The sequence below is a fragment of the Brassica napus genome, unplaced genomic scaffold (assembly GCF_020379485.1).
Source record: "Brassica napus cultivar Da-Ae unplaced genomic scaffold, Da-Ae ScsIHWf_2134;HRSCAF=2786, whole genome shotgun sequence".
In the NCBI taxonomy this organism is placed as follows: domain Eukaryota; kingdom Viridiplantae; phylum Streptophyta; class Magnoliopsida; order Brassicales; family Brassicaceae; genus Brassica; species Brassica napus.
This window is the reverse complement of record NW_026015546.1, coordinates 5,001-20,696: the sequence shown is the minus strand read 5'-3', so window position 1 is coordinate 20,696 and position 15,696 is coordinate 5,001. Positions and strand designations below refer to the sequence as shown.

Genomic DNA, 15,696 nt, shown 5'->3' with positions numbered 1-15,696 from the left:
TATTTCTAAGCAATACCAATAAACAACGAGATGAAAGAGATATAATGTTCGATCATATAATATTAATCTTGACAAGAAATTATCTACATGATAAGATAAGATAAAATGTGGATCATAAACACAAGGGCTATAGCTCAGTTAGGTAGAGCACCTCGTTTACACGTGCGCCAAAGTTTTTCAGAGGAGTCCATCACGCAATCAAACCAATTGATTGATCTTATTAATAAATCGATGTCTTACTCCATGACTTTTTTTTAGGAAAAAGAGGAGAACAATAGCCTGACATTAGGTCCTATTAAAGTACCCCATTTCGGTAGGGAATTAATAGAACCCATCATTGATTTGAGATATTGATAGGGTGAATACCCAGTCTACTTAATGCTAGGCAGAATGAGTATAAGGAACTCAAAAATGATCTTTTCGTCCTATGAACCTTAAGGTGTAGCAAGTTTCATATTTGATTTTTTAATCAGGATGTTAGAGACTATATTTAACTTAAGTTGATCTAGACCAAAAGCAAACCTACGTCAAGAGAACCCTTCTTTGAAACACTTTGGTAGTTATTCTGTATTGTATTAGAATTAAAAAATAATCAATCAGAGTACTTGGAACCATTTCTTATCTTTTTTTTTTAAGAAAAAATATGGTAGACTAACTGATCTTTCTATCAGTTAATGAAAGAGCCCAATGCAAAAAAAATGCATGTTGGGTCTTTGAAAGAGTTCGAATCATTTTGATAATAATAAGTTCGAGCTCTTTTACCGAGCAGGTCTACGGTTCGAATCCGTATAGCCCTAACTAATAAATTTATTCTAATAAATGACATTCAAATCCAAATAATTGGATAATTTTTGACTTTTTATTGTATTCTTTATTTCTAACTGGTTACTTTCAATTTGTTGGTTCATAAAAAAAACTCCCAGACCCTAAACCATAAGTCCTGGGGGTCGTTCAGAATAAAACGGAAAACCAAATTTGATTTCATTTGATTTCAGTGGATCCAATCACTATCTATAGATATATCTAGATAGATACTTATAATTTAGAATAAACGTTTTTTATTCATTCATTTTCATAGTCGTAAGTGGATTTTTTGATACGTCATAATTTTAAAAACGAAGATATTTTTATCAATTTGTTTTATTTTTAAATAAAACATAAAGCAAATTTAAGAAACAGAAATAAAAAAAATTACTAGTTATTAATCATATTAATATTATATTATTAATATGAGAAACTATTAGTAATAGAAACATGGAAATATTAAGTAATAAGTGTACTGAAAATAAGATTACAATCAATAAATCTTAAAAGGAGACGTCTACCACAGCAACCAAACGAAAATAAATGATTCGATTAACCTGAATTTTTGTTTTGACGCAAGAGTTATATATACCTTGCCCAATCCACTCCGATTGGAATTGACTAAGCGGGTATTTTTTCCACATTCATAGGAGTTCGTCTATGTTTCTGCTTTACGAATATGATATTTTCTGGGCATTTTTAATAATATCAAGTGCTATTCCTGTTTTGGCATTTCTAATTTCCGGGGTTTTATCTCCAATTACGAAGGGGCCGGAGAAACTTTCTAGTTATGAATCAGGTATAGAACCGATCGGGGATGCTTGGTTACAATTTAGAATCCGTTATTATATGTTTGCTCTAGTTTTTGTTGTTTTTGATGTTGAAACCGTTTTTCTGTATCCGTGGGCAATGAGTTTCGATGTACTAGGGGTATCCGCTTTTATAGAAGCTTTCATTTTCGTGCTTATCCTAATTCTTGGTTTAGTTTATGCATGGCGAAAAGGAGCGTTGGAATGGTCTTAGTTCGTTTCCTGAATACTTGTACAATAACAATAAAAAAAAAGTAAAAAAAAACCATTGAAACAATTATGAATTCCATTAAGTTTCCCGTACTTGATCGAACAACAAAAAACTCAGTTATTTCAACTACGTTAAATGATCTTTCAAATTGGTCAAGACTTTCCAGCCTATGGCCGCTTCTTTATGGTACCAGTTGTTGTTTTATTGAATTTGCCTCATTAATAGGCTCCCGATTTGACTTTGATCGTTATGGGCTAGTACCAAGATCAAGTCCTAGACAGGCGGACCTTATTTTAACAGCAGGTACAGTAACAATGAAAATGGCTCCTTCTTTAGTGAGATTATATGAACAAATGCCTGAACCAAAGTATGTTATTGCTATGGGAGCGTGTACAATTACAGGGGGGATGTTCAGTACCGATTCTTATAGTACTGTTCGAGGGGTTGATAAGCTAATTCCTGTAGATGTCTATTTGCCGGGTTGTCCACCTAAACCAGAGGCTGTTATAGACGCTATAACAAAGCTTCGTAAGAAAATAGCTAGAGAAATCTATAAGGATCGAATTAGACCTCAACGGGGTAATCGGTGTTTTACTACCAATCACAAGTTTTTTGTTGTACGCAGTACACAGACTGGAAATTATGATCAAGAATTACTCTATCCACCATCATCTACTTCAGAGATCTCTACTGAAACATTTTTTAAATACAAAAGCCCAGTATCTTCCCACGAATTAGTGAATTAGGGAGGATTTGAGAGAATAAGAAAAAAATCTTCATAAATTAGAACTCATGGTAAATGTGAAATACTTAAATTTATATAAAAAAGGTGTGGGGGAAATAAAAAAGATGCAGGGCACTTTGTCCGTTTGGCTAGCCAAACGCGGGCTGGTTCATAGATCGTTGGGCTTCGATTACCAAGGAATAGAGACTTTACAAATAAAGCCCGAAGATTGGCATTCTATTGCTGTAATTTTATATGTATATGGTTACAATTATTTACGTTCCCAATGTGCCTATGATGTGGCACCAGGTGGCCTCTTAGCCAGTGTGTATCATCTTACGAGAATAGAATATGGTGTCAATCAAGCGGAAGAAGTTTGCATAAAAGTATTTACTCACAGGAGTAATCCCAGAATTCCATCTGTTTTCTGGGTTTGGAAAAGTACGGATTTTCAAGAACGGGAATCTTATGATATGTTAGGAATCACTTATGATAGCCATCCGCGGCTGAAACGGATCTTAATGCCCGAAAGTTGGATAGGGTGGCCTTTACGTAAGGATTATATTGCCCCCAATTTTTATGAAATACAAGATGCTTATTGAATGATAAAAAATTTGAATGATAAAAATGAGTCTTAGTTTCTACAACTACGGACCTTCGCGGAATATTTTGAATTCGAGTCGTTTTTAGATCAAACAAACAGAAGAATTAAGGTCTTATTCATATTATTATAGATAGCTTAATCTCCAATTTGAAAGATACTTTTTTCCTAAAAGCCGAGCCAATAGGATGAACTAAAAAAAAAAAAAAGAGTTCTGCATTATGAACTTTGTATCGCGCACATAACTTAGTCAACTTTAGTCACATAACTGGGAATGAATAAATAAGATTGGAAAGCAATACAATAAATGGGGGGGTTAAAATTCTATTTCTATTGTATCTAATCTAATGAATCTTGGGGGTATTTCTGCCCTTCAACGATAGATACTATAGATAGATATAGATAGATAGATATAGATCTTTTTTTTTTTACTTTTTTTTATTCTTTCAACCAGAACTTTCCTTTCGAATATGTATTAGGTATAAAGTCTTATACATTTTTTTTGAACGGATGGATCCACAACATGAACAAAAAAGAGAGGGGGATAAAGGATTATTGCACTTTTTTTACTAAAGATACGTTTAATTTGAAGACTATAAACTTATCAAAATTAATCAATCCTATGCCAAGAACCAGATTTGAACTGGTGACACGAGGATTTTCAGTCCTCTGCTCTACCAACTGAGCTATCCCGGCCATTACCGAAGTATCATTCTCATTTTATGAGATGACTTAGGTCTATGTCAATTAAAAGAAACGCAAAAGTAGTAAATGAAAAAAGTTTTGGACCGGGAATTTATTGGATCTTCGAAAAGAAGACTTTCTAAGTTTTAGAATGAAAAATTATTTAGATTCGAAATAATTCAAATCGATAGTTCTTTCTCATTTGTATATGTATGATATATCCCACAAGACTTGTATATAATAAGAAAAGAAATTCGAGTTTGTAAAAGTGTCGGATGAATGAAAAAAGATCAATGAATTCTTGAATAACTAAAAAAAGGGTAAGGTGTCAAACAGACTTTTTTAGGGAGTAGGGTTGGGGATAGAGGGACTTGAACCCTCACGATTTTAAAAGTCAACGGATTTTCATCTTACTATAAATTTCATTGTTGTCAGTATTGACATGTAGAATGGGACTCTATCTTTATTCTCGTCCGATTAATAAGTTCCACCAAGGATCTATCAGACTATGAAGTGAATCGTTTGATTCAACACAAGGGATTGAACTCCATTTGTTAGAACAGCTTCCATTGAGTCTCTGCACCTATCCCGCTTTCTAAACTCTGGTTTGTTCGCGTAACCCAGGATTTGGCTCAGGATTGCCCATTGTTAATTCCAGGGTTTCTCTGAATTTGAAAGTTATCACTTAGTAGGTTTCCATACCAAGGCTCAATCCAATTAAGTCCGTAGCGTCTACCAATTCCGCCATATCCCCCTTTTTGCTTTGAGATTAGGATCTCATTATGATGTCTTTCCACTTTTTCTTATGACGAAACCTTGGAATTCATTACATACAGATACTTATTTTATTTCTTTGGTATCTTCTTGCATTTTTTTTAGCCCCATCCATATTGATTTAGTTTAATCAACAAAGATTCTATCATTTTTGTATTTGCAATTCAATATGGTTATATATTAGAGAACATATATATGTTCTTCCTTTTCTCATCGTTGTCTTCAATTTTAAGAAATAGTCGAACGGTCGATTCGTTTTTTTTACTTCCATGAAAAGAAATTTATGATCATTATTGAAACTTAGAATTCTACAATGTGCAATGTAAAAAGATTATAAGTCTACTTCGTAGATTTGAAATTCGAATAATTCTAAAAAAGTATATTCGAAATGAATATTCGAATATTCATTCTAATAATTTAATTCTATAAAATAATAAAGAATATAAAAAGAGAAAAAGTATCAAATAATAATAATTGCATGAGGTTAGAACAAAAAAACCAAGAATTTCAAATCAGATATCATTTAACTTTAAAAAAAAAGCTTTCCGGTCTAATTAAAATTTTCTTATTTAGAAACTCATGAAATCAAAATTAGAAAGTCGATATATTGCTATATTATATTAATTCATTAAGGTTTTGTTTTATTTATTTAATGATAGTCACTATTTATTTGAGCTATATTCTGTTCTAGAATATCGAAAATATGATGAATTCTAAATAGATAAGGAAAAATATGAATAGAATAGTTAATTAATACGATCTAGTAGTTTAGTGAATTTGTATACACTATTTTAGTTGAGCCCGCTTAGCTCAGAGGTTAGAGCATCGCATTTGTAATGCGATGGTCATCGGTTCGATTCCGATAGCCGGCTTTTACATAGTTTTTCATTTTTTTTACATGATTTTTAATGTACTTTCAAAAAAAAATAAGATTGAAAAGACTTCTTTCACCTTTTTCCAAGAGTTACCACGCCATTTATATTATGTCATATAAACTTCCATATAGGAATATATATTGGGGTAAAAGGGTTAGATCTTGGCAAAATAAATGAAGAAAATAAAGGAAAATTTTTGTGATTTATTGATTTATATATATTGTATATACAATAAAAAAAATCTGTATATTGAGAGAATATATCTTCTGACTCTTTGTATTCCAATAGTTTATTGGAGTGGATTTTACGTTATTTATCATTATCATTTAGTTCAGTTTTAATTTTGTTTAGTTTTTGTACAATTTCAATAAAAAAAGGAGTCTTTATGTCACGTTACCGAGGGCCTCGTTTTAAAAAAATACGCCGTCTGGGGGCTTTACCGGGACTAACTAGTAAAAGGCCTAGGGCAGGAAGCGATCTTAGAAACCAATCACGCTCCGGAAAAAAATCTCAATATCGTATTCGTTTAGAAGAAAAACAAAAATTGCGTTTTCATTATGGTCTTACAGAACGCCAATTACTTAAATATGTTCGTATCGCCGGAAAAGCTAAGGGGTCAACGGGTCAAGTTTTATTACAATTACTTGAAATGCGTTTGGATAACATCCTTTTTCGGTTGGGTATGGCTTTGACTATTCCTCAAGCGCGCCAATTAGTTAACCATGGGCATATTTTAGTTAATGGTCGTATAGTTGATATACCAAGTTATCGATGCAAACCCCGAGATATTATTACAGTGAAGGATGAACAAAACTCTAGAACTTTGGTTCAAAATCTTCTTGAGTCATCTGCCCCCGAGGAATTGCCAAACCATCTGACTCTTCACACATTCCAATATGAAGGGTTAGTCAATCAAATAATAGATAGGAAATGCGTCGGTTTGAAAATAAATGAATTGCTTGTCGTAGAATATTACTCTCGCCAGACTTAAAAAACCTAAGTGAAGTAAAAAAAAATCACTAAAAACAAGAGTTCGGACAACTCCCCTTTGCCCGCTTTTTTGATTAAAACTAAAAAGGGACAAGGTAAGGGATTTTGTCGGGGAATCTTTTTCCTATTCATGTATCATAGATTGGTAGGGAGGTTTGGATCCCTTGTTTGCTCTTCCCAGCATTTTCCATAGCAAAGAAATGTAGATTTTATATCTAGAAAAATTGGAAGTAGATAGAATATTTTTTTATAAAAAACGAGTCCGCTTTTATGTTAGTTCGTACTATAAAATTCCTTTGTTTGTGAGAAAATTTTCTCACAAAAGAAAAGTTAAAGGAAATAAAAAGAGTTATAGAATGGATTACTACCTATGCCAAGATCGCGTATAAATGGAAATTTTATTGATAAAACCTTTACAATTGTAGCCGATATCTTATTACGAGTCATTCCGACAACTTCCGGAGAAAAAGAGGCATTTACTTATTACAGAGATGGTGCGATTTGATTATCATTATCATTTTTTTCTATTTCTCACCGATTTGGAATAGAAAAAAATGAGTATTGAAAAAAATCTACGCTTTTGAAGGTGAAGTTTATAATATAAAAAAGCAATCCCTTCTGTCATGTATCCACGATTAGTGCAGCCTTAGATGCTTCAATTATGAATTCTAGTATTGAGCAAAAGGTTTTTTACCTACGGTTCCCGTATTACAGATCAATCCTACTAGACTAATACAATATACGAATAGGAGGCACAGGGGAAGAAGCACTACGCCGAGAAATCAACAACACGAAAACTTTCTTCAAAAAGATTCCTTTTCTTTCTTCTTCTTTGGGATTGGGACTAATTAAAATGGTTGGAACAATAAACATCCATCTCGTCCGTACTTTGGATACCCGTATAACCATTGAAGACTGTTGAAGTGACTAATTCCTGGAAATTTAGGGGCGTTGAGAACAAAGAAATTGTTAGAGTTTCCTTTTTTATTTTTATCTAGTATGAATATGAATCCACTTGGTAGTAAGAAAAGATCTTTTACAAGAAGGTTGGCTAGGGATTTCTTGTAAAAACATTAGCCCCGCTTAGTTCATAATGACATCAAATTTTTCCATATCCATATATTTATTATTTTCATTATGCACCTAAAGGAGGAGCCGTATGAGATGAAAATCTCACATACGGTTCTGAAACGGAGAATTCGTTAAAGCGAATGACGACCGTAACGGATGTCGGCTCAATCTGAAGGAAATTATGCGGAAGCATTACAGAATTATTATGAAGCTATGCGACTAGAAATTGACCCCTATGATCGAAGTTATATACTCTATAATATAGGCCTTATCCACACAAGTAATGGGGAACATACCAAAGCTTTAGAATATTATTTTCGGGCATTAGAACGAAACCCCTTTTTACCACAAGCTTTTAATAATATGGCTGTGATCTGTCATTACGTGCGACTATCTCCACTATAGAAAAAAAGAACGAACAGCTAGTCAATGAAATACTAGAAAAAAAAAAGGCTTTCTACATAAGCATCGTCCAAAACGATTTTTTATCAGCTGTAGCAAATAAATAAACTTCATGGATCGAAATATGAAGTGAAGACTAGATATGCCTAAATACTTTATTTTCTATGGATAAAAAAAGATTTAATTGATAGAGGAAGCACCGTAAAGATCAACTGGAAAGGTTTTGGACCGATACAACAAGAGCTGTTTATTTATATCATAATATGAGATAAATCTTAGAAATCTACTTATGTAATAGAGTGGATCCCCTAAGGTATTGAGCAGCGGTGTAGCATCAGATCCTAAAGACAGTAAGTCTTTTTCTTTTTTATGATATGAAGTATGAAAAAAAGTCTTTTTCAACGACTATATATAATTTATATATGAAAGCGGGATAGTTACCTTTCAGAAAATTCTAATATCTAATAACAGTGGACATGCCTTTTTTTTCTGAAGGTAGGAGAAAAGATAAAACTTATTATTAGATTAATTAATATATTAATTAAATCAAAACGAAAGTTTGAAACTCATGTAATTACTCTCTTTTGTTTAATCCAAGAAAAACCGAATGAATATCTATAAGAAATCTCATTCAATTAGATATAAAGTTAAAGTAGGTTAAAGTGAAAAAAACTGGTACACCAAAACAAAAGAGAGTTTTCGAGCCGTATGAGGTAGGAAACTTCAAGTCGGTTCTCAGGGAGGGAATTGACCCGCCTATTCGACCGTGGAGAACAGGCCATTCAACAAGGAGATAAAAAAAAGGCAGTCCTGGTTATTTAGATATTAAGAATTTTATGACGCTAACTCCCGCTTTATATTATCAATTTATATAGAACGTGAAAAAGACTTTTTTTCATTCTTCATATCATAAAAAAGAAAATTCTTTACTGTCTTTAGAATCAATGCTACAAGTTCTCAATACCTTCTCAAATCACTCTATTAACATAGTATTTCTAAGATTTACACATATTAGATATAAATAAAAGCTCTTGTTTATCTATCCCAAACCTTTCTATTAATCTTTAGGGATTCCTAGTATCAATTAGAATCTTTTTTATCATAGAAAATAAATTATTTAGGCATATCTATTTCTTCTTTCATATTTCGATCCATAATTTAATATGAACTACAGCTGATAAAAATCGTTTTGGACGATGCTTATGTAGAAGCCTTTTTTTTTTTCTAGTATTTCATTGACTAGCTGTTCGTTCTTTTTTTCTATAGTGGAGATAGTCGCACGTAATGACAGATCACAGCCATATTATTAAAAGCTTGTGGTAAAAAGGGTTTTCGTTCTAATGCCCGAAAATAATATTCTAAAGCTTTGGTATGTTCCCCATTACTTGTGTGGATAAGGCCTATATTAAGAGTATATAACTTCGATCATAGGGGTCAATTTCTAGTCGCATAGCTTCATAATAATTCTGTAATGCTTCCGCATAATTTCCTTCAGATTGAGCCGACATCCGTTACGGTCGTCATTCGCTTTAACGAATTCTCCGTTTCAGAACCGTATGTGAGATTTTCATCTCATACGGCTCCTCCTTTAGGTGCATAATGAAAATAATAAATATATGGATATGGAAAATTTGATGTCATTATGAACTAAGCGGGGCTAATGTTTTTACAAGAAATCCCTAGCCAACCTTCTTGTAAAAGATCTTTTCTTACTACCAAGTGGATTCATATTCATACTAGATAAAAATAAAAAAGGAAACTCTAACAATTTCTTTGTTCTCAACGCCCCTAAATTTCCAGGAATTAGTCACTTCAACAGTCTTCAATGGTTATACGGGTATCCAAAGTACGGACGAGATGGATGTTTATTGTTCCAACCATTTTAATTAGTCCCAATCCCAAAGAAGAAGAAAGAAAAGGAATCTTTTTGAAGAAAGTTTTCGTGTTGTTGATTCTCGGCGTAGTGCTTCTTCCCCTGTGCCTCCTATTCGTATATTGTATTAGTCTAGTAGGATTGATCTGTAATACGGGAACCGTAGGTAAAAAACCTTTTGCTCAATACTAGAATTCATAATTGAAGCATCTAAGGCTGCACTAATCGTGGATACATGACAGAAGGGATTGCTTTTTTATATTATAAACTTCACCTTCAAAAGCGTAGATTTTTTTCAATACTCATTTTTTTCTATCCAAATCGGTGAGAAATAGAAAAAAATGATAATGATAATCAAATCGCACCATCTCTGTAATAAGTAAATGCCTCTTTTTCTCCGGAAGTTGTCGGAATGACTCGTAATAAGATATCGGCTACAATTGTAAAGGTTTTATCAATAAATTTCCATTTATACGCGATCTTGGCATAGGTAGTAATCCATTCTATAACTCTTTTTATTTCCTTTAACTTTTCTTTTGTGAGAAATTTTCTCACAAACAAAGGAATTTTATAGTACGAACTAACATAAAAGCGGACTCGTTTTTTATAAAAAATATTCTATCTACTTCCATTTTTCTGATCAAAAAGGTATCTATTAACCATAATCTAAAAAACGATGAATAACTCGCTATTCACCCAGGTACTCAGTCATAATCCTGATGTCGGAGAGATGGCCGAGTGGTTGAAGGCGTAACATTGGAACTGTTATGTAGACTTTTGTTTACCGAGGGTTCGAATCCCTCTCTTTCCGTACTTTCAACTAAATAACCAATTCTTACGTGATTGACCACAACGTATCAAATCAAATAAAAAAATAGATATAAAATCTACATTTCTTTGCTATGGAAAATGCTGGGAAGAGCAAACAAGGGATCCAAACCTCCCTACCAATCTATGATACATGAATAGGAAAAAGATTCCCCGACAAAATCCCTTACCTTGTCCCTTTTTAGTTTTAATCAAAAAAGCGGGCAAAGGGGAGTTGTCCGAACTCTTGTTTTTAGTGATTTTTTTTTACTTCACTTAGGTTTTTAAGTCTGGCGAGAGTAATATTCTACGACAAGCAATTCATTTATTTTCAAACCGACGCATTTCCTATCTATTATTTGATTGACTAACCCTTCATATTGGAATGTGTGAAGAGTCAGATGGTTTGGCAATTCCTCGGGGCAGATGACTCAAGAAGATTTTGAACCAAAGTTCTAGAGTTTTGTTCATCCTTCACTGTAATAATATCTCGGGGTTTGCATCGATAACTTGGTATATCAACTATACGACCATTAACTAAAATATGCCCATGGTTAACTAATTGGCGCGCTTGAGGAATAGTCAAAGCCATACCCAACCGAAAAAGGATGTTATCCAAACGCATTTCAAGTAATTGTAATAAAACTTGACCCGTTGACCCCTTAGCTTTTCCGGCGATACGAACATATTTAAGTAATTGGCGTTCTGTAAGACCATAATGAAAACGCAATTTTTGTTTTTCTTCTAAACGAATACGATATTGAGATTTTTTTCCGGAGCGTGATTGGTTTCTAAGATCGCTTCCTGCCCTAGGCCTTTTACTAGTTAGTCCCGGTAAAGCCCCCAGACGGCGTATTTTTTTAAAACGAGGCCCTCGGTAACGTGACATAAAGACTCCTTTTTTTATTGAAATTGTACAAAAACTAAACAAAATTAAAACTGAACTAAATGATAATGATAAATAACGTAAAATCCACTCCAATAAACTATTGGAATACAAAGAGTCAGAAGATATATTCTCTCAATATACAGATTTTTTTTATTGTATATACAATATATATAAATCAATAAATCACAAAAATTTTCCTTTATTTTCTTCATTTATTTTGCCAAGATCTAACCCTTTTACCCCAATATATATTCCTATATGGAAGTTTATATGACATAATATAAATGGCGTGGTAACTCTTGGAAAAAGGTGAAAGAAGTCTTTTCAATCTTATTTTTTTTTGAAAGTACATTAAAAATCATGTAAAAAAATGAAAAACTATGTAAAAGCCGGCTATCGGAATCGAACCGATGACCATCGCATTACAAATGCGATGCTCTAACCTCTGAGCTAAGCGGGCTCAACTAAAATAGTGTATACAAATTCACTAAACTACTAGATCGTATTAATTAACTATTCTATTCATATTTTTCCTTATCTATTTAGAATTCATCATATTTTCGATATTCTAGAACAGAATATAGCTCAAATAAATAGTGACTATCATTAAATAAATAAAACAAAACCTTAATGAATTAATATAATATAGCAATATATCGACTTTCTAATTTTGATTTCATGAGTTTCTAAATAAGAAAATTTTAATTAGACCGGAAAGCTTTTTTTTTAAGTTAAATGATATCTGATTTGAAATTCTTGGTTTTTTTGTTCTAACCTCATGCAATTATTATTATTTGATACTTTTTCTCTTTTTATATTCTTTATTATTTTATAGAATTAAATTATTAGAATGAATATTCGAATATTCATTTCGAATATACTTTTTTAGAATTATTCGAATTTCAAATCTACGAAGTAGACTTATAATCTTTTTACATTGCACATTGTAGAATTCTAAGTTTCAATAATGATCATAAATTTCTTTTCATGGAAGTAAAAAAACGAATCGACCGTTCGACTATTTCTTAAAATTGAAGACAACGATGAGAAAAGGAAGAACATATATATGTTCTCTAATATATAACCATATGAATTGCAAATACAAAAATGATAGAATCTTTGTTGATTAAACTAAATCAATATGGATGGGGCTAAAAAAAATGCAAGAAGATACCAAAGAAATAAAATAAGTATCTGTATGTAATGAATTCCAAGGTTTCGTCATAAGAAAAAGTGGAAAGACATCATAATGAGATCCTAATCTCAAAGCAAAAAGGGGGATATGGCGGAATTGGTAGACGCTACGGACTTAATTGGATTGAGCCTTGGTATGGAAACCTACTAAGTGATAACTTTCAAATTCAGAGAAACCCTGGAATTAACAATGGGCAATCCTGAGCCAATCCTGGGTTACGCGAACAAACCAGAGTTTAGAAAGCGGGATAGGTGCAGAGACTCAATGGAAGCTGTTCTAACAAATGGAGTTCAATCCCTTGTGTTGAATCAAACGATTCACTTCATAGTCTGATAGATCCTTGGTGGAACTTATTAATCGGACGAGAATAAAGATAGAGTCCCATTCTACATGTCAATACTGACAACAATGAAATTTATAGTAAGATGAAAATCCGTTGACTTTTAAAATCGTGAGGGTTCAAGTCCCTCTATCCCCAACCCTACTCCCTAAAAAAGTCTGTTTGACACCTTACCCTTTTTTTAGTTATTCAAGAATTCATTGATCTTTTTTCATTCATCCGACACTTTACAAACTCGAATTTCTTTCTTATTATATACAAGTCTTGTGGGATATATCATACATATACAAATGAGAAAGAACTATCGATTTGAATTATTTCGAATCTAAATAATTTTTCATTCTAAAACTTAGAAAGTCTTCTTTTCGAAGATCCAATAAATTCCCGGTCCAAAACTTTTTTCATTTACTACTTTTGCGTTTCTTTTAATTGACATAGACCTAAGTCATCTCATAAAATGAGAATGATACTTCGGTAATGGCCGGGATAGCTCAGTTGGTAGAGCAGAGGACTGAAAATCCTCGTGTCACCAGTTCAAATCTGGTTCTTGGCATAGGATTGATTAATTTTGATAAGTTTATAGTCTTCAAATTAAACGTATCTTTAGTAAAAAAAGTGCAATAATCCTTTATCCCCCTCTCTTTTTTGTTCATGTTGTGGATCCATCCGTTCAAAAAAAATGTATAGACTTTATACCTAATACATATTCGAAAGGAAAGTTCTGGTTGAAAGAATAAAAAAAAGTAAAAAAAAAAAATCTATATCTATCTATCTATATCTATCTATAGTATCTATCGTTGAAGGGCAGAAATACCCCCAAGATTCATTAGATTAGATACAATAGAAATAGAATTTTAACCCCCCCATTTATTGTATTGCTTTCCAATCTTATTTATTCATTCCCAGTTATGTGACTAAAGTTGACTAAGTTATGTGCGCGATACAAAGTTCATAATGCAGAACTCTTTTTTTTTTTTTAGTTCATCCTATTGGCTCGGCTTTTAGGAAAAAAGTATCTTTCAAATTGGAGATTAAGCTATCTATAATAATATGAATAAGACCTTAATTCTTCTGTTTGTTTGATCTAAAAACGACTCGAATTCAAAATATTCCGCGAAGGTCCGTAGTTGTAGAAACTAAGACTCATTTTATCATTCAAATTTTTTATCATTCAATAAGCATCTTGTATTTCATAAAAATTGGGGGCAATATAATCCTTACGTAAAGGCCACCCTATCCAACTTTCGGGCATTAAGATCCGTTTCAGCCGCGGATGGCTATCATAAGTGATTCCTAACATATCATAAGATTCCCGTTCTTGAAAATCCGTACTTTTCCAAACCCAGAAAACAGATGGAATTCTGGGATTACTCCTGTGAGTAAATACTTTTATGCAAACTTCTTCCGCTTGATTGACACCATATTCTATTCTCGTAAGATGATACACACTGGCTAAGAGGCCACCTGGTGCCACATCATAGGCACATTGGGAACGTAAATATTGTAACCATATACATATAAAATTACAGCAATAGAATGCCAATCTTCGGGCTTTATTTGTAAAGTCTCTATTCCTTGGTAATCGAAGCCCAACGATCTATGAACCAGCCCGCGTTTGGCTAGCCAAACGGACAAAGTGCCCTGCATCTTTTTTATTTCCCCCACACCTTTTTTATATAAATTTAAGTATTTCACATTTACCATGAGTTCTAATTTATGAAGATTTTTTTCTTATTCTCTCAAATCCTCCCTAATTCACTAATTCGTGGGAAGATACTGGGCTTTTGTATTTAAAAAATGTTTCAGTAGAGATCTCTGAAGTAGATGATGGTGGATAGAGTAATTCTTGATCATAATTTCCAGTCTGTGTACTGCGTACAACAAAAAACTGTGATTGGTAGTAAAACACCGATTACCCCGTTGAGGTCTAATTCGATCCTTATAGATTTCTCTAGCTATTTTCTTACGAAGCTTTGTTATAGCGTCTATAACAGCCTCTGGTTTAGGTGGACAACCCGGCAAATAGACATCTACAGGAATTAGCTTATCAACCCCTCGAACAGTACTATAAGAATCGGTACTGAACATCCCCCTGTAATTGTACACGCTCCCATAGCAATAACATACTTTGGTTCAGGCATTTGTTCATATAATCTCACTAAAGAAGGAGCCATTTTCATTGTTACTGTACCTGCTGTTAAAATAAGGTCCGCCTGTCTAGGACTTGATCTTGGTACTAGCCCATAACGATCAAAGTCAAATCGGGAGCCTATTAATGAGGCAAATTCAATAAAACAACAACTGGTACCATAAAGAAGCGGCCATAGGCTGGAAAGTCTTGACCAATTTGAAAGATCATTTAACGTAGTTGAAATAACTGAGTTTTTTGTTGTTCGATCAAGTACGGGAAACTTAATGGAATTCATAATTGTTTCAATGGTTTTTTTTTACTTTTTTTTTATTGTTATTGTACAAGTATTCAGGAAACGAACTAAGACCATTCCAACGCTCCTTTTCGCCATGCATAAACTAAACCAAGAATTAGGATAAGCACGAAAATGAAAGCTTCTATAAAAGCGGATACCCCTAGTACATCGAAACTCATTGCCCACGGATACAGAAAAACGGTTTCAACATCAAAAACAAC

At 32.9% G+C, this 15,696-nt stretch overlaps 1 protein-coding gene, 5 non-coding genes and 3 pseudogenes across 6 annotated transcripts; 5 read left to right on the top strand and 4 right to left on the bottom strand.

The window, feature by feature from the left end:
- The first annotated feature begins 31 nt into the window (after window positions 1-31).
- Window positions 32-3,342, top strand: LOC125600145 (NAD(P)H-quinone oxidoreductase subunit K, chloroplastic). Its single transcript, XM_048773049.1, has one exon. It carries the CDS (start codon window positions 1,893-1,895, stop codon window positions 2,568-2,570), a length of 678 nt encoding a protein of 225 aa, XP_048629006.1. The 5' UTR covers window positions 32-1,892; the 3' UTR covers window positions 2,571-3,342.
- A 430-nt stretch (window positions 3,343-3,772) lies between these two features.
- TRNAF-GAA lies at window positions 3,773-3,845 on the bottom strand. The gene has a single exon. It is a non-coding gene; the product is annotated as a tRNA-Phe (tRNA).
- A 1,561-nt stretch (window positions 3,846-5,406) lies between these two features.
- Window positions 5,407-5,479, top strand: TRNAT-UGU. The gene has a single exon. It is a non-coding gene; the product is annotated as a tRNA-Thr (tRNA).
- Window positions 5,480-6,378: 899 nt separating this feature from the next.
- LOC125600142 lies at window positions 6,379-8,177 on the top strand (annotated as a pseudogene).
- A 2,365-nt stretch (window positions 8,178-10,542) lies between these two features.
- On the top strand, window positions 10,543-10,629 carry TRNAS-GGA. Its single transcript has one exon. It is a non-coding gene; the product is annotated as a tRNA-Ser (tRNA).
- Window positions 10,630-11,901: 1,272 nt separating this feature from the next.
- TRNAT-UGU lies at window positions 11,902-11,974 on the bottom strand. Its single transcript has one exon. It is a non-coding gene; the product is annotated as a tRNA-Thr (tRNA).
- A 1,555-nt stretch (window positions 11,975-13,529) lies between these two features.
- On the top strand, window positions 13,530-13,602 carry TRNAF-GAA. Its single transcript has one exon. It is a non-coding gene; the product is annotated as a tRNA-Phe (tRNA).
- Window positions 13,603-14,206: 604 nt separating this feature from the next.
- Window positions 14,207-15,475, bottom strand: LOC125600144 (annotated as a pseudogene).
- Window positions 14,207-15,696, bottom strand: part of LOC125600143 — a 5,783-nt pseudogene continuing 4,293 nt past the window's right edge.